General features: G+C 32.4%; 1 protein-coding gene and 2 long non-coding RNA genes across 3 annotated transcripts; 2 read left to right on the forward strand and 1 right to left on the reverse strand.

Moving 5' to 3' along the window:
- The first annotated feature begins 7,013 nt into the window (after nucleotides 1–7,013).
- Nucleotides 7,014–8,936, forward strand: LOC113002193 (uncharacterized). The gene is made up of 4 exons (XR_003267725.2): nucleotides 7,014–7,240; nucleotides 7,949–8,058; nucleotides 8,160–8,227; nucleotides 8,897–8,936. It is a non-coding gene; the product is annotated as an uncharacterized lncRNA (long non-coding RNA).
- A 3,525-nt stretch (nucleotides 8,937–12,461) lies between these two features.
- On the forward strand, nucleotides 12,462–12,775 carry LOC102664999 (uncharacterized). The gene is made up of 2 exons (XR_003267727.2): nucleotides 12,462–12,542; nucleotides 12,672–12,775. It is a non-coding gene; the product is annotated as an uncharacterized lncRNA (long non-coding RNA).
- Nucleotides 12,776–14,268: 1,493 nt separating this feature from the next.
- On the reverse strand, nucleotides 14,269–18,289 carry LOC100779430 (homeobox-leucine zipper protein ATHB-13-like). The gene is made up of 3 exons (XM_003528272.1): nucleotides 18,251–18,289; nucleotides 15,083–15,310; nucleotides 14,269–14,538 (listed from the first exon to the last, which is right to left on the reverse strand). Exons 1-3 carry the CDS (start codon nucleotides 18,287–18,289, stop codon nucleotides 14,269–14,271), a joined length of 537 nt encoding a protein of 178 aa, XP_003528320.1.
- Between the last annotated feature and the right edge of the window lie 1,310 nt (nucleotides 18,290–19,599).

Here is a 19,599-nt window from a genome sequence, read left to right on the forward strand (position 1 = left end):
TGTTAGAAAAAAGGTGCATTCCATACAGAAAGTAAACACTGCCCCTCATGTGTTGTCTCGTGGGGGTATGACTATCTTGAAGAGAATTTAATGGAGGAAAAACAAAAGAAACAATTGGAGCAAGGAACCCAATTTGGGAGCACTGAAATCCTTGATTCTCCATCTCCCATTAGACGACACATGAAGTGGAAGATGACTCGTAGAAAAAAATCTGGTCAGATGACACATGAGGCTGCATGTGAAATTGCAGATAGGATTGTAAGTTAATTTTTGTTTCAACTTTCATTATTTATGATAACAACAATAGTTCATAAACTCATGCAATATTTTGTTGATTGCAGGATTCCTTGAAAGAGCAGTTTGCACATGGTAGCTTTGTAGCCCATAGGCGTTAGGACGTACTGACTACTGCCATTGGGCGACTAATGCACCCTGGCCATGTCTGTGCTATTAGAGCCATTGTGAAGATTAGACAATACTTTGGACCAACTTCAGGAGTCTCACACACATCTTCGTCGATCAGCCCTGAAGAGTTGGATCAAATCAAGAAAAATCTTAAGGAGAAGCTAACACACAATATAAGGGACGGGCTAGAGCAGTCAATAACTTAAAAAGTGACGAGGCAACTAATGTAGTCCTTTAGCTAGACGTAGTCCCAAATACAATCCCAGGGGGTCATACCTCCTCTTGAGCCTGAGGTTGCTCCTTCAGCTGCCCATGTCAACACAAAACGAAGTTGTGTCGATCCCACGAGGCAGGACCTAGGCCGAAGTGAATCAGTCAAGCATGGGTTGTATGTTGATGACAATCTGCCCCGCTTGGTTTCCCTTAGAAGATTTTATGAGGGCAACCGTTCACAACATCTATTTGGGCAATGATCAGGTGAAGGTTGGTGTTGGTGAAGTTCGAGATGCTGATGCTCGAGACCTTATACCCACTCAAGAGGTTTAGTTAGTAGGTTCGACTCTTAATACCTTCCTTACTTGTGTGACACATCTTGTACATCCTTTTTCAGAACATGTATTTCATTTTGTTGTGTTTGTTATTATTGAAAAAGGATTTGTTACAAATAAAGTGTTAATTGTCATTGACTTATGTTTATTAACTATGTAGGATAAACAGAGAGTTGAAGAACTCACAAAACCTCTAGATAGGTTGAAACCTTATGGTGTTCCCCTATACTAGATGACATTGATGATCCTGCAAATTTTCCTCAAGCCTTTGTAGGTATCATGGGATTCAGCTGTGTTTAGGGTGTATAATGATAATTTCCCCTTATACATAAAGCATGAAAATTTTCTGAAAAAACACACAGTAGCCAATGTGTCAGCATCTCTGTTATACAAATGTGGATTTTATAAGTCACTTTACATTATTGTCCATTACCTAATTGATTGTTTTAAATTGATTCATAATTTACTTTATTTTAACAATAATATGCATATGATTGAGATATGTATGCGAGCGAGGAATGCCTCTGTGTATGGACTCCTCGAGCCATAGTCCATACAGAGATCTAGACAATCGCAATTTAAATCAAAGGATTATATGAAGAAATTGATGCAGAATTCACAGAGAGATGTCTACCTAGGAGCTTACTTGAATAGGTAAGTAAAATTGAATAAATCAATTTAAATAATGTATGCATTATAATAACTTAATGTTCTCCAATGCAGTTCACATTGGCAATTGATCGTTATATGTCCTAAGGATATTGTTGTTGTATGGTTCTATTTGTTGCACAATAAGTCCAACACCTACTTGAAAGGAATTATTATGAGGTCAATTATTGTATTTGGTAAGATATTTACTTTATCATTAGTATTTGACATCGATATTTTAAAATTGTATAATATGCATGCATGTTTCTATTAACCAGTGCTTTAAAGGGATTCAAGGATATTCAAGGAAGTAAATCCAAGGCAATTGCTAAATGTATTGCAGCTAAAGTAAGTCATTTAAAAAATTGTTAATGTCTTAAAAATTACATTTTATTACTGTGTACACTAATTTTCAGTTAACTTTGAAGATCTTATTGAATTTAGTGTAATAAGCAAAAAGGAAGCACTGAGTGTGGCTCCTATATGATGCATTGGATGTCAACGATAGTCCTAGGAGGTTTCAAGGATATTTGAGAAATGGTAATTAGGAACTTCAAAACTAATTTCATTTGTTATACTTGTTATTATTTATACTGATTAAATTATATTTTCTTATATCATACAACATCACTGATCCAAAACCATTGGAACCGAAGAGATTAAAGACAATTTGCATTTAGTGGGTAAGATTTTATGTCAAAGTTAAAAATGAAATACTAGGTGTTTAAGGAATTTTATAATTGTATATAGTTATGTTTAATTAAATTCAATTATATTAGATGATTTTATGTATTGACATCATTGTTTTCTTTACCTATTTCTTATAATTGATAGTAATTATTCAATCGTAATATAAAAATTTGTATTGTGAAACTATCTCGATGGGCCCGTTTTTAAATATACAGGTTTGGGTAAAATTTAAAAAATACACAGGATATTAAAAAATTGCAAAAAAACAATATTGATTTCTCTAAAAAATGATGTTGTGGTGCAAAAAACATCATTTTTTTTTTAAAAAAACCGATGTTGTAGTGCTCTCATTGATTTTTAGAAAAACCAATATTATCGTACACCTGACAACATCGATTTTCCTGAAAACCAATGTTGTGTTGCACATGACAACATTGGTTTTAAAAAAACTGATGTTGTTAGGTGTACGACAACATCGATCTTTCTAAAAACCGATTTTGATATATGCACTACAACATCGGTTATTAGAAAAACTGATGTTGTTTTTTTGTATATATTACATTTTTTGTTTATTACTTATTATGCGACATCGACTTTTCTAAAAAAACTGATATTGTGTATTATATGTTAACATCTGTTTTTAAAAATTCGATGTTAACATTGAGTTTATTAATGTCGGTGGTTTCAACATCAAAGTTGAAAAAAATTAATATTAAAAGTCTATTTTTGACCAATAAATTTTAAATAACTTTAATATAAGTTAAGAAAAAAAGTTGGGTCAAACTGACTAAAAATTTGAGCTTACTATACTATGAGAACCATTCACACTATTTGCTTGGGTTGACATTTTGCACGGTTAACTTCCCTAAAACTTTAACGTGCCTCAATATATAACTTGGTTCCACCTTGACAAGTTTACATTTGCGTCTTAGTTGCCATCTGCAGGTTGCAACAATTTTTTCTCATACCTTATTCTATATTTGGCATGGTCCATGACTTTAATAAGGTTATAGTTCCGGGCAGTGCAAGATATGACTAATCAGCATAACGGTTGGATGCACTGTACGTGTATTGGAGGGTGATGATCCATGCTGCAAACTTTATACGTTAATTTCTTTTTCTTTTTTTTTTCTCTTTTTCTTTTTTCTTTTTAACTTTTATATTGATTTTGAGAAGATTGTTTTTTAAAGGGGAGGTATTATTCCTTCCGTTTATAATAAAAAAGTAAAAATTACTACATGACTATTAAATCCGTGACATGCACCGATTCGATTAAATTTTATATATATATATATATATATATATATATATATATATATATATATATTATTTTTATAAAAAATATTTTTAATAAATATAATTATATTAATATTAAGAAAAATAATTAATTATATTTTAAATTGAGAAAATATTGTCTTTAAAAATACTAGTTCTATTGAAATTTATTTTGATTGTTATTTTTTCAAGTAATAATAATAACGTAATACTTATATGATATGTATAAATTAAAAAATATAAGAAATATATATTAATAATTATTTAAAATTGACTATTCATCTCTGTTTGTAATATTCATATTATCTTAAATTTTTTTGTGTTATAATTAATATTTTTAAATACTTTGATTTGTAAAAATAAAAAATTTATTTGAAATTCATATTTTAATCATTTTGAATATATTAGTTTCAATTACGTGATAGTAGTTTTTAATATTATTATTACTATTTTGTTCTTTGATTTTAACTTCATTACTTATTACTTTTTGAGGTTATTTAACTATAATAATTTTTACATATTTGAGATTTTACATGTTTTAATTTAATTATTTTTAGAATTATATATCTATTAGAGTTTGTATGTAGTCCTAATTATTTTATATTATTACATTTTACTTTTTATATGTTACTTTTTTTGTCAGTTTTGATGAATTTGGAAATACAATTTAATTTAATAATAATTATTATTATTTTATAATTGAATAATTTCCACATATTTTGATAATTTTTTTAATAATAATAGTGGTAAATATTTTTCATAATGATCAATTATAAGGCATTAGGAATTTTTTCATATAAATTTAGTTATTAAAGAATAATAAATATTCATTAAGTATCATAAATATAAAAAGTAATATTTATTTTATTATTATCTTATTTGTATATTACTTATATATATTAAATTTAATTGGTGTTTTAAATTGTGTACTATTTAATATAATTTTTTCTTTAAAATACTAGTGAGTTTTTTGCATTAATTTAATTATCATTTTTTAAAGTGTTATATTTATACACAAAGAAAATAATTTTGAAACAAACTTAAGGGAAGTTAGTAGTACTACTGCACTATTACTCTAAATATAATCGATAATAAGGACTCTTTATATTTAATGTTAACAAAATATTATAAGCTGAAGATATAGAGTAAAAATCAAATTAATTATTGGTTTTTTATTGAAAAAATGAGAAAGGATAAAAATGTACACGTTATTTATTTAAAATATAGCATAAAAGAAAAAATATAAAAACATATATGAAATAGTTGAACGATAATGATCAAAACAGAAATAAACATGGTAGTAAAATAAGAAATGAAAAGAAAAAAATGCATAAAGTTACATACGCTACTAAAAAAAGTTGACTTTACGATGCAAATGCTACTAGGTTATTAAAAACCGATGTAGAATTTACCACGGTGACAATTTTGTAATTAGGGACAAAATTTTCGGTTTTTACATCGCGAATTCAAAGATGGTCGTATAGACCCATCTTAGAAGGCTTGAAGATGACATTTTTGCAATTTGGGGAAATTTAAACAAAAATGGCTTTGCTGAAGGACCATCTTTGTTTAATAAACCCTAAAATTCGCACGATGTGTTGCTGTCGAGGTCATTAATTGCTTTTGGAAACATTTTGCGCGTGTTGAGAGCTTGTGAAACAGCAGTACCGATTGTCCTTCCGGTTAGCTTGGTAAGTTTTACTCCGGCAACATCGCGTATTCCTTTGTGTGCTTAGCGTGGGTATTTCTTGATATCATCTGGGATGACTCCACTGAATTGCAGACGCTTGGCTACATTTGGGAAACTGCATTTGGAAAAAAGGAGGCCTAACTGCAGCAAAGAACAGTGTCGGTCTTGCATTAGACAAGGTTAGCATAAAGGTTAGCCCTTTTAGAATACTTCATGTCGTGTTCCACTACCTTAAGATTGAGAAATGGAGGTAGCCTAAATGCGGTAAAGGTTATCCCTTTAATTGAAGTTAGATACATGAGGTTTCAAACTCTTCAGACCACTACCTTAAGATTGAGAAATGGAGGTAGCCTAAATGCGGTAAAGGTTATCCCTTTTAGAATACTTCAAGTTAGATACATGAGGTTTCGAACTCTGCAGGCCACTACCTTAAGATGTGTATGTTTAGAGGAAATGCTTATGGGTACAAGTCAAGTCACACTATGACGATATTTTAGTTTAGACTTTAGTCTACAATAGGGGAAAAATTATCTAGTTATATAAGACTATGGGAGCATATGAACAATGTGAGGAGGAGGAGGACTGACTAGTCTTTTCAAAATCCTTATTATTATGCCACTGCAAGGCACTCCTTCCCTTGGGTTGTAGCAAGAAGGTGCTTCTTTTTCTGCAGATATTCCCAAAGCAAATTTTTTTCCAGTCTTTCAAAGAGTATGTGAGTGTGTTCATGTTTGAGTTCCAGTTGTCACTTAGATGCCAAGCATTTTGGACTATAGATATCTTTTAGAATTAAAAATGATATCTTTCAAAGAGTCTGTGAGGCTGTTCAAGTTTAAGTTTTCTTCTCACATGTGAAACCAAAATTAAAACAAGAAAAATCTTATATATAAAAAATCCAATAAAAACTCTCTAACATGTATAAAAAAGTGTTCAGATAAGTGTAATTAAAAAAAAAATTCATTACCATTGTGACACTTCAAATAAAAGAAATGTCTATGTTTCATAGTTACTAAGTAAGAAGAAGAGAGTATTTATAAATTGATTATAATTTCGATCCTTATTTAGCCTAAGATTTTTGGTGCAGTAAAATGAATAATATTGAACCAAAATCAGGGACAAATAGAAAATTTAAGTCTATAATGAAATCTTAAGAAAGTTACTAGTATTAAAAACTAAATAAAAAAATAGAAAATAAGAGATGTTATTATGTCCCTTTAACTTCTTCCTTCTTAGGATATTTTCATAGTTTTTTTACGTATTCTTCACAAATGAAGTTTCCTTTGAGTCTCTTCTTTACACTACACATGTTACTTTCAGCCATTACTATATCCTTTCTTGTCCAAAAGTTATCAAACACTTCCATATCTCAGCTGTCCATTTCTTGGCTTAACCCAATCTTCTAATCATCATAGTAGAAAAATGTTAAAATAATTCAAGAGGTTTAGTCATTTGGATCAGCTTCTTCTAGCTAGCTGGTTCATGTGGGGGGTTTGTGCAACAAAGTGCCCAGTTTATGGGATGTGCAAAACATATTATATGAGCTATTATGTGTATAGGGTTTCTATATCCATCCACTACTAGAAAAAAGTCTTTTTACGACACTGATTCTACGACGGTCGTACGAAGACCGATGTAGTAAGTTAAGCGGTGGCATTTTTGTAAACAGTTGTTACTTTTTTAAGGCGGTTTTCTCACAAACGACTTTAAAAATATTTTACAACATCGTTTTTTTAAGACCGTCTTTGAAACCCACTTTCTGTTGCTGACGTGGCACATTTTAATTGGGCTAACTGGCAACCCTAAATCAATACAATATTTTTCTAGCTGTTCACTCTTCCATTCTCTCGTGACTTTTCATTTTGCCATCTCCACGATTTTCGGCACCTTCTCCACCGCCGCTGCACCCAAATGCGCCTTCGTCAATAGCCTTTACCGCTCCAGCTTCAGTTTGTTGATTGAAGACAACAACTTCCAGCGAAGCAGCGTAAGTGTTAGTAAAAGATTTTATTTTTCTCTCTCTCTCTTCCTTCTAAACGCCGCTTCCGCATCTCTCTTCCTTTTCTAACTATAGATTTTATTTTTCCCTCTGATTCTTCCTTTTTATTTTATGTTTTTTTCTCCGATGTGACTGGCGTTTGTTTTGTGTGTTTTTCGTGTGCGCCAAAGCCTTTGCGTTCGTTAATTTTGTTTTGTGTATTCGGATCGAGTTGTTTCACGTTCGGTTACGGGGATCTTCGGTTTAGGTTTGTTTAGGGATTTTTTGTTTTTTTGTTTATGTTGTGGATGAGTTTTTCGTTGGATTTGTTGTGTTCTGTGAGATTGATGGATTTTTTTTAATTTATATTCCTTCAATGTTTTTTCTTTTTTGGCAAAATGAATATTTTATTTATGGACAGAATAGATTTGCGATTTTTGTCTCTTAAATTCATGTTTGAACGGTGGTGTGACTTTCCTATTTGGTTCTATTTTTATGAAGCCTGTTGACTGCAATTTTGCTTCTGAAAAATTAAAAAGGAAATGTGTTACTATGGTGAGATGGGTTGTCATTACTTCCCTTGATGTTCCTCCTCGATGGATTCGAGCTCTGGAAGTCCCACTCCTTCACCATCATTTGCCAGCTATATGATCTGTTTTTTCTTATTTTTGCAAGCTAAATATTGAAACTTATTATGAAAATATGCCTCCATGAAAGTTGAATACAGCTTAGGAAGGTAATTGTTTAAGCAATTCTAGGAATTTTCACGTGCTAACTTATGAGGATCAAGAAGGGGACTGGATGATGGTTGGAGATGTGTCGTGGGAGTAAGTGATACATATATGTCTCAAAATTGAACTCTTAAATCCTATTAGCTCCATTTTTCAGTGTATTTTTTTAACCCTTTTGTATTTGATAATTAATACAGGATGTTCTTGAACAGTGTGAAGAGGCTGAAGATCACAAGAGCTGACAGATGCTAGTTAATTTAATAATGTATACAATCTCTCTCACAACACAAGCTCCTCCTCAATTTTCATTGTTCATAAATTTTTGCTGTAGATCTAGTTATTAATTAGTGGGTTGGTGAAACTCGTTGAAGTATTTCACCAAAAAGAATGGATCCCGTGATTATCATATATCTAATAGCTTTATACACCAAAAAACAATATAGATGTGTAACTTCTTACCTAATTCTCAATTCAGTACATAGCTGCATTATTCTTAGTCTCTCTGTTTGATGATGGAGTCATCTAATTTTCCTCTTTGTTTTGGAACTAGCTCCATTATTTTGTAGTCATTTGGAACAATGCATCTCCCTTTTGTCTTCATACCTTTAATGCATGATGTTTCTTGGTGTCTCTTTTATGATGGAATAGTCCAAAATTTTCAAGCTTGGTTTGGAACTAGCTCAATTAATTTTTTAGTGATTTGGTTGGTATATTGCACCTTCCTTCCATGAATTTTACCTACAAGTTGAAATATGAAATACTCTAAACCGTGTGTTACTTAAAATGTATCAAAGGTAATAGTGAAACTATAAAAAGAAGGTATCCTAATTTCCCTAGAGGGGCCTTTTTTCTGCTGTCTCTGCTTTGATGTGTTTGGCTTTGTTGGGTACAACATAATGATGCTTGGTCTTCTGAGAGACTTTCTATTTTGCAGAAACTGATGGAGGTTTCAAGCCTACACTGTCCAAGGTTAGGGTAGCAATCATTGAACATATTAGTAATCATTGTACAACTATATATGTTTACTTTTATTCTTTGGAATTAATTTTCTCTTTTGTTTGATAATTTAATTTTAATACATAACCTTCAATACTTACGCAAATGAAATTGTTTATATATTCAATAGAAGATTGCACAGTGATGAATAATTGTTGGGGAGAGATGAGTAATTTTGATGCGCATCATATTCAATGTTAAATTTTGTAGTACTTTTAGTTTAAACTATCAGTTATAGTCACATCTATCCTTTTTTCTAATGTATACAAATTCACTGGTTTTTTCTTTAATGCTCCATTATCTCTGAATCCTTGTAAGGATGACAACAATACTTGTTTACATGTGCATGTATGAAATTACAAATTCTTGGTCTTAATACAAAATTCCTTAGGGAATATATATGCTGTAGATATTTGTCATTCTCATTCATCCAATAACTTGTTATTGCTTACAGGTTGAAATGAACGTAGCATGGCAACAAGGAAATCTGAGAAAATTCTGCCAAGAGAAAGGAATTCATGTGAGTGCATGGTCCCCTTTGGGAGCTAATGGTGCTTCATGGGGTTCTCTTGCTGTGATAGATAGTCCAGTCCTAAAAGACATTGCAATTGCAATAGGCAAGAGTGTGGCACAGGTGAATTTCCTCTTTGGGATTTCTTTGCTCTTGGTTTCCTTCCTAACCAAATAATATAGGCACTATAATTAAAGGATAACATTCTAGGTGAATTTCCTCTTTGGGATTTCTTTGCTCTTGATTTCTTTTCTCTTTGGGATTTCTTTCCTCTTGTTTTACCTTTGGGTTTGCCCTATGGGCATCAGCATCTCCAACTGAGCGTCCCTGCTGTCAAGGGTTACAAATATTCTATACATTGTTTCACAGCTTCACATACCCATTTTTAAATAATTAACACATTTGTATGACAGAATAAAATTTTGATTGAGAATGCCATGTAGTATCACAAATTTACATCTACATCATCAATACTTGGTCCCAATTTGAAACTCTACAATTCAATCAAGTCCTTCATCTCTTTATAAACATCATTACAGGCCTTTCCATGTTTTTTTAGAATACATTAAGTATAATTCTCACAAATCAGTAAGCCCATGATAGCATTTAACGCAGATCCTGAAACCGTTCTATGAACTAATCAAGAGTGAAACAACGATGATGAGAACTGCTTCTCAGAAATGGGGCTACATTCGGATCATGGCTGGTACAATCTTTGGAGGCATCCTTGGATTCTATGTCATGCACCGCCTTGAAACTAACTACAAGGTTAGCATAGCATCACTCTCTTCTCGATTGCTTGTTCAAGTAAGATATCTAAGCACTTAATCAACCTTTTCTTTCGTCTCTTAATTTGGTTGTCTTCTTAGCATTGACTATTCTCAGTCTCAATTTAGTATATAGTAGAATTTATTTTAGATGATTAACAGTTAACCAAGCAGAGAATCCCAACATACGTACACTAAAAATACTATTACTAGTTCCTATCTAAAATTAAATCTCGATTGTGCATTCATGATAGCTAGCCGTGTCTCAGATTTCGTCACAGTGAAGATCCTATGCACTAATTAGAGATACAAGAGCAAATAATTAATCAGGGAGAATTGGATACAAAACGGACAATATCTTTCAGGATCTCCTTATTTTAAATAATAACCATATAATTACCTTATCATTCTCACGACATTAATTATTTCCTTGTTTAAGACAAGATTTAGTTTCCTTGTGTTAAGATTAACTCTTGTATTAAAAAAAGAGATGAGGAACTTGATGACTGAACAAACAAGAACAATTTGGTAGAAGCAGCTCTACATATTTGAGACAGCTCCCGAGCCATGGTGGTATCTTATTTTACAATGGTTACCCATATTACTACAACCGAAACTAGATCAAAATCTATATCTACATCTATGTATAAATAAGGGAGATTTGAAACTTTTATAATTGAAATTTCAATTTAATAACAGTCTTTGATTTGATTTAATCGTATTTAGCCATTGATCAAAAATTAAAATAATAATTTTTAAAGATTATCAATTAAAATAATAATTTTTAAAGATTATCAATTTAATAACAATCTTTGATTTGATACAATTTTAATTGATCCAACATTAATGAAAGATTATCAATTTTTAAAATAATAATTTATTATAATTATAATAATTATTTTTTGTATATTTATTAAATAGAAATGAAGAAAACTAATAAAATAAGACATAATGAATTATCAATTTAAAATTTAAAATTAATTATTTACTTTTACTTTCTTATGATTTATTTTAAAATTTATGATTGTTATTTAAAATGTAAATTAAACTTTTTTCTTAATAGGTGTATTAAAAAAGAAATCTGAAAATATGATTTAATAGAAATTATGTATTGTTTAAGATATTGTTATGTTTACAATTACTATATTTTATATATTTATTATTAAATAGAATAAGAGAAAAATAATAAATAATAAATAATGTAGTAAAGGAAATTTATAATGTCTTAAAATAAGAAAAAATGTATTCTTATACAAAATAATAAAATAACAATTATTTTCAAAACTAAATTTTTAACTATTATTTTAATGATAATTTCCGTTAAAGGAACTAAAAACTTATTATTATTATTACTGCACTTATATATTAATAACATTACATTTATATTTTGTAAATAGTTTTTTTACTAAATAATTTACCTAGTCAGATTTAATGAATTTAATTATATTAAATTAGAATTTAATGATATTAAAAACAAAAAAATAAATCTGTTTTTAAATATAATACTCTTTATAATATATAATAATATGATAGTGCCATTTTAAACAATTGACCATTAAATTAATACACGCATCAATATTTTATAATATATAATAATATGATAGTGCCATTGTGAATTGTGAGTTTATCATTTCTTAATTAGAATTCTTGGTTTGAGCTTCTGGAATAAATTTCTCTCCTTTCCACTTTTCTTAGCCACATTGAATTTAGAACTCGAGAAAATAGATAGAAAAGATGAAGAAAAAAACCCATTAATTATTAGTTTTTCTACCTTTGAATATTGGGTTTGTTTGAAACTCTTTTGAATTCTCTCCATATTTTTTTCCTTAATCTTTAGTTTATTCAGGGATAAACATCTTGACTAATCCAAAGATAAATGAAATCTGATCGAGAACTATTTCTTCAACCATTATATAAAATTCTCTCCATATAAGCTTTAGCTAAGTGCTTCTTATTTATTCTGATTTCTATAGTTTCTGATTATAATGCTGGAATTTGAAAAAGAGGCACATCTTCCCTTAAAGTTTGTTGAGAAGGGCCGTGCTTTATTAAGCAAAATTCCTTGGGAGTATCCTTTATCATAATTAATTCTTCAAAGTTCAAATACATTAATTTTACAATGGTTTCTGAAATTTGGTTACACATTTACGTTTCAATGGGTAATTTTTTTTCTTTATTTGGTGAATTTGAATTCTTGCCTCACGAAGAACATGGTGGTATCTTATTCCAGGAATAAAATCCAAGATAGTAAACTAACTCTCAAAGAGCTTGAAACTACGCACAACAACTATATGAAAAGACAAGAGGTTTGGATGACACGGGTTTTCAAATTGAATTAGTTTGCATGATTATATTGCTGGTCATATTATTCTTAATGATAAGCTTTTGAGGAAGTAATCTAGTCATTATTTTTTTCTTTCATTTTCATAAAATAGGAGTTAGATAATGATATGAGGAAGTGCAAGGAAGAGTTCAAAGAGTTTGAGAGGATTGCTTGATGAGGAGAAGGTCTTAGAAGAAATCACAGAGAGTTCCAAAGGTGAAGTCTTTTCTTTTTTATATTCAACAATATATTAGAAGTTGCTTTTAGGATTAGACAAAAATTGCGAAGTTTCTAACATGTGGGTACTAAAATTGCTAGAAAAGAACAGGGGGGCAAAAATTGTGGATAAGGAATTAAAGGGGGTCTAAAATTGCAATTTAGCCTCAATACTATTAATTTTATCTTTATCAATACTCTACTTTGTATATAATCAACACATTCCATTAGTTTAACTTCTTACAAATCTTTGCAGCAAAATATGATGTTGCAATATCAACAGCATGCCATGGACTTGATTATATTGTGGTGGAAACAACTAATGTAGCTCAAGCATGTGTTGAGTTACTTCGTAGAGAGAATCTTGGTGTCGCTACTTTCATGATATTGGTATTTTTTTATTTTTTATATTAATCAACTTGTTTTTGTCTCTAAATGGCTGTTTAATATTTTGAATGGCATGAATTAAATATGTTCACTTTTACTTCTGGACCCTTGGATTTGTATAACTGTGACTGAGTTCATGCTCTACGATATATTTGCTAATTTAAGGACATGTTGGTATAAGAGTGTTTTCTGTTTCAATTTTTGTTTATTTTCACCTATAGTGACAAAAATGTGATAACAATTTCACCATTTTTTGTTTTTAAAGATTTTATATGAAAATTGTGAAATCACTCATTAACTTCCAACTAACAGCTTGAGTTTTTGGCATGGTTGGCCACTTGAGTTTTTGAAGGGGAAATTATAAATTTCGCAAAAATAATAAAAAAAATTCATTATTCTACATCGGTTGAGTGATAAACGATGTAGAAACACTTCAAATTCTACATCGGTTAACTTATAACCGATGTAGAAACCTTGTCATTCCTACCCATTCTACATCGGTTCAGTAATAAACGATGTAGAAATCCTTCAAATTTTACATCGGTTGACTTATAACCGATGTAGAAATCTTGCCATTATTACCCATTCTACATCGGTTGACTGATAACCGATGTAGAAACCCTACCATTCAACATCGGTTTCAACCTTAGAACCGATGTAGAAAGCTCACATTCTACATCGGTTGAGCTACACAACCGATGTAGAAAGGTCGGCCTTCAAAGACGGTCCTCCAACCGATGTTGGTATTCAACGACACTGTGTTACCACCACGCGTCATAACCGATGTAGAAAGGCCATTAGAACCGATGTAGAAGACCTTTTTTTTAGTAGTGATCTCTCTAAACAACTTTATGCCCAAATCAAAGCACATTATTATCTTAAATGCTCAAGAGTAAAGAGTATGTGAGTATGTTCTCATTTGAGTTCCAGCTGTCACTTAGATGCCAAGCATTTTGGACTATAGATACATCTTTTAGAATTAAAAATGATATCTTTTAAAGAGTCTGTGAGACTGTTCTTGTTTAAGTTTTCTTCTCACATGTGAAACAAAAATTAAAACAAGAAAAATCTTACATAGAAGTTGGAAGAAAATTACAAACCTCAGTCTAAAGTTTTTGGTTCTGAAATTGAAGTGCATCATTATCTGCCTTTATAGCTTCATATTGTCTTTTGAGAAGATCATAGTCCTTCTCCAACTGCTTGGTCTTCCACCTAGTCCTTCTGTTCTGGAACCATATAGCAATCTGTCTAGGTTGCAATCGAAGAGCCCTTGCAAGCAGCATTTTCCTCTCAGGTTCAAGGTTGTTTCCCAACTCAAAGCTCTTCTGAAGTGTCTTCACTTGTTCCATGTTAAGCCTCCTTTTCTTATCTCTTGCCTGTGATCCATCTAAAGAAAACTTAAAAATTTGGATAGTCTATACTTATTATGACTTTTTTTTTGTCTCTAAAGGCATTAAATTCGGCTGAAAAATAATTTTTATGAGCATAATAAAAAATGAATTATCCTCCAACTTTTCATCGAGATAGTCTTCATAACAAATAAAAAGAAAACAAAAAAAAAATCATTCAACAAATAGAAAAAAAACAGAAAATCTTAATGACCCTTAATTTTTTCAGTGAAATAAATTTAATTTTGTTTGCCATAATTTGAGGCTTGAGTTGAGTTTACTTTATTTTTTATTTCGTGGAAAATTGAAAGGAACAAGGCTTGAGTTGAGTGGAACTAATTTATAAAAATTTTAGTAATCTCTATATTATAACTTTTTTAGTAATCTTAATAATGACATAGAGTTAGGAACATGCCTAAAATTTCAGAAAAATTAAAAAAGATTGTGGTTCTGGCAAATCCTGTGAAGTACTATTTTGTCTAATTTGAGGATCTATTTCTTGAGATCCATTGTCTCCATGATTAGATGCTACTCCAGTGTTGTCGCTGTCATCCACAACCACATTGTTCAAATTTTGATTATCATTAGTGCTACATGCATTATTCTTTAGCACTGAAGATTTAGTTTCATGCTTGGATGGACTTTCAGGATCCCTTGAACCCCTTTTAGACCTTAATTTTGTTGAAACACAAGGAAAACCAATATTTGCTTGAGGTAGTTGGTCAACCTCATTATAGCCGATGGAAGCAATTACAATATCCTGAGGAATCACATAAGCAGAAATTAGTGATTCATTTTTGTCCCTGCAATTGCTAGAAGCACTATTAGAAAATACATTTTCAACATCTTCTACATCGGTTGTAAAACCGATGTTGAAAGCACAGAAGTTGAATGTATTGTTGTTAACATCGGTTTTCAAAAACCGATGTTAACATAAAAATGTTAACATCGGTTTTATAAATAACCGATGTTATAAAGAAAGAAGTACAACAAAATAAGTGTATGCGTGAGGGACGTTGACATCGGTTTTCCGCTAAAACCGATGTTAATATGCTACATTAACATCGGTTTTTAAAGAAAACCGATGTTAATGTAACATATTAACATCGGTTTTCTGCTAAAACCGATGTTAATAGGTTACATTAACATCAATTTTTAGAGGAAACCGATGTCAACGTTCATCATTCATGCACCTATTTTGCTGTAGTAATTTATGTATAACATCGGTTATTTATAAATAACCGATGTTATTGCATACAGTTTAACATCACTTATTTATAAATAACCGATGTTAACCTATGTACATTAACATCAGTTGTTTATAAATAACCAATGTTAACCTATGTACATTAACATCAGTTTTTTAGAAATAACCGATGTTAAGTTGAAATTTGACATCGGTTTTTGTTAATAACCGATGTTGTTTTCTTTAGTAACATCGGCTATTGTTAATAACCGATGTTGTTTTCAAGTTTTTTTTATATAACCTTTCTGTTTTTACAATAAACCCAAAATTGTACCTGTAAAATGTAATTTCTGACTCAATTCACAACAAATAAACATTTAACCTGCTTTCAAGCAGTTTTAATCACACAATAAACAATTAATAATTGATTTATCATAAACAAATGAAATCAATGTTCAAATTACATAAGAAATGTAAAAAATGTTAAACCAAAGTAAACTAAGCTAAACTTAATGTCCATATACCCTAAGTTTGATGTCTACATCGGAGATAAAACTGTGCCCACTGGATCCGCAACGCCTTTAATCTCTCTGGCTTCAATGGTCTAGGATCGTTAAAATACTGCATGATGAAATAAATGATAATAAATTAATAATGTAATACAAATTATAAAAAAAATCGGATTTGTTTGAAATAAACGTATTGCTTCCCAGTTATTCCTAAAAGTTCCTAAAATGATGGTGGACATCCAGTGCATGACATAGTAGCTGCACTCAGTACTTCCTTTTTGTCTATTACACTAAATACATAATGAAATTTGGATATTAATTAAACAATTAGTGTACAAACACATAAGAAATATATATAAGTGGAAGTTTTATGTAAATGACGTACCTTGACGACAATCCACCTAGTAGGACCCTTTGATTTAGGCTGTGGAGCATCATCAAGACCTTTTAAAGCACTGTTCTAGATGAGTTACAATTAAAAACTGTTGTTGTTGAGGTATTTCAATGCAAATGTATAGAAAATAACACTAACCTGTTAATAATCCCCTTAAGGTAGTTGTCTGGCCTGTTATGCAATGAACAAAACCAGACAATTAGGTGTTCCTTGGGCAGGATGACCACCATCTGCCAGTGTCCGCTGTAGTGGAGACGAATATGAGTTAGTATATTAGTAAACATTAATTAAATTAAGTTATTTTGTGTGACTTACCCATTTAGGTAGGCTCCAAGATAGACATCGCGCTTTGAACTTTGCATCCAAGTCTTTATATAACTTTCAGACTCAAATTGTGATTGCCCAGACCTCTGAATGGACTGTGGCTCGAGGAATCCATAGATATGAGAATTCCCCACTCGCATACTTGTATTAGTCAGATGCCGGTGGTATATCTATGGATAATTAAAAGTAATATAAAATGACTTACAGAATCCACAACTGTAACACTGATATGCTGAGACATTGACCACCGTGTGTGATTTCCGAGAGGTCTTCGTGCTTTATGTAGAGCGGGAAATCTGGATTAAAGACTCCGAACACGGTGGCATCCCATGTAACCTGGTAAGGCCTCAAGAAAAGTTTTGGGATGGTCAATGTCATCAGATAAAGTGGATCATCAACCTCCGGATCAGGCTTTGGAGGTGGTTTTGCCGGAGACACAACTACCTGTTCATGAAACAAAGTTAAATGGCCTAATTTGAGACACATTGAATGAATTAATTTTAAAAGAACAAACATAAAGTAAGAATAATGTATCTGCTGTGATAAAGACTTCACCAAATGTGTCGGCCAAGCAAGGAAGGTGTGAAGTGCCTGCCCCACTAAGGAAACCTCATCAGTGGGTACAGGAACTGGAGCATCTGCATGTGTAACCTCCTCCACACTCACCTTTACTTGGCCAGGCAACAAAGGAGTGTTATGAACAACAGTGGATCCCTCATAAACTCTCCCCATGGAAACTAGGCGGGCAGGATCTGCTTCTATGTATAAGTCGCACCTATCAGAGTCACCCGTCTCAGGATCGTTTCCTGAGGGATCAACACAACTCCCCTTTGTCCTCACTCGAGGACCGGAGGGACCAACCAGAGGGTTAGGAGGCATTGTAAGTCCCTGAGATTGCATCTGCGACTGAAGCTGGGACTACATCTGGCTGAAGGATGCCATGACCTGCCGTGTCACTCTCTCTGTGATGGACTCCTCTAGCTGGTCCCTGATTTGTTGGGTCAACTGCTGCAATTCCTCAGAAGGTAGGGAGGAAGAGGTGCAGGACATCCATGGAGCCGAACCAAAGTAGTACTTGATGGTGACACCGGCTCCAGCAGCACGGACACGTCCAGGGTGCTCTGGACGTCCAATAGCAGTGGTCAGAACATCCTGACGTCCATGGGGGACGAAGGATCCCTGTGTCGCCTGCTCCTCAAAGGAATCCTGTACAGAAAACACACAGTTGTACATGGCATTCCCAAATTATTGAAATATAATTGTAATGGTTATTTGAAAATGACTTACGATCTTCTTAGCGATTTCCTCTGCAGCCTCAGTCGTCATCTCCCCTGTTTTCTTCGTGCGGGTCATCTTCCACTTCACGTGGCGTCTGACCGGGGATGGAGGGTCGATGACGCCATCAACGCTTCCGAACTGTGCAGCTTCCTTGAGCTTCTTCTTCGTCTTCTCAGCTAGGAGCTTCTGCTCCAAATATTCATAACCCCCACGAGACAAAACGTGGGGGGCAGTGTTTTGTTTCTGGATGGCCTGTGCCTTTTTGCGCACATCCTACAAAAATAAAACAACAATCTTTCAAATTGGTAGAATGAAGTATAACAAGTTCATGTTTTTTGAAAAACAACTTAAATGACAAGGAACATACCTCCCAAGAAGAATCTCTGCGAGTCTGGCAACACCAGCTTCCTTGCTTATCCCGTATTTCTCACAGACAGTGTCTCCACACTATCGGTATCGGGTGCAAGGGCCCATTTCCTCGTGAGGTCTGATTTAAACTGCCTCCATCTCTCGCCCACAGTTTGAAGTAACTTCCTTTTCGTTCTACTATCAGAATCCTCTGGGATTTCAAATTCCGCCTGACAATATCAAATAAGGTTTATTTGTTACAATAATGCATTTTTTGGCTATTAATTAGACAACATCAAATAAGAAAATATAAATACCTTAATATCCTCCCAAATCAAGTCCTTCTAAGCAGTAGGGACCTCCTTCCAGTTCTCGTACGTGATGTTCACCTTATCACGCGCCACAATCCCCAAATAAGTTCTTAATTTCTTCTTATGGGGACCGTCAGCCTTGCCGGTAGCAGGATCAATGTGGACCACTGGTCTCTCAACACCAGCTGGTCTAGCAGACAAGGATCGTAGACGTGAGGCTTTGCGTGTCCGCTTCACAGCAGACGGTGAAGCTGATGCATCGGAAATAGGAGGAGGAGGAGGAGGAGGAGGAGAAGGAGGAGGCGAGGCCGGTGGAGAAGCCTTGATCCTGTATACATCATTAAAATGTAATTTTGGGTTACATACAAATATCGACATCAACAGTTCATTGTATTCAAAAACTATAAAATAAATATCAAACTTAGGTACACTACTATAAATTAAGAGAACAAAAGTAAAAAAAACATGATGTTAAACATGTAAAAAAAATTCAAAACTTACTTTTGAAGTCATTTAAAATATATTAAACCAGTATAAGTATTTCGTACATAATATAAATAAAGGTTACACAAATAAGACTAAAATAAATGTTTAATTTGGTGTGCTACCATAACGTTGATTGCATGAAATGAAGCGTTGATGGTGAAAAAATTGCTTACGCACGGTGCGGGATATGATGCACTCACACACGCTAGAAAG

Source organism: Glycine max, chromosome 7, assembly GCF_000004515.6.
Source record: "Glycine max cultivar Williams 82 chromosome 7, Glycine_max_v4.0, whole genome shotgun sequence".
Classification (NCBI taxonomy): domain Eukaryota; kingdom Viridiplantae; phylum Streptophyta; class Magnoliopsida; order Fabales; family Fabaceae; genus Glycine; species Glycine max.

What these genes read in the sequence shown, in the direction of transcription:
- LOC100779430 (XM_003528272.1), bottom strand. Translation starts at nt 18,289, where the DNA reads ATGACGACTGAGGCTGCAGAGGAAATCGCTAAGAAGATC. An exon ending in AGGAAATCGCTAAGAAGATC is followed by an intron (nt 15,311 to 18,250) that starts GTAAGTCATTTT and finishes GTGATTCCTCAG; the next exon opens with GATATTGTAATTGCTTCCAT. An exon ending in ATGACAGCGACAACACTGGA is followed by an intron (nt 14,539 to 15,082) that starts GTAGCATCTAAT and finishes GATGGATCACAG; the next exon opens with GCAAGAGATAAGAAAAGGAG.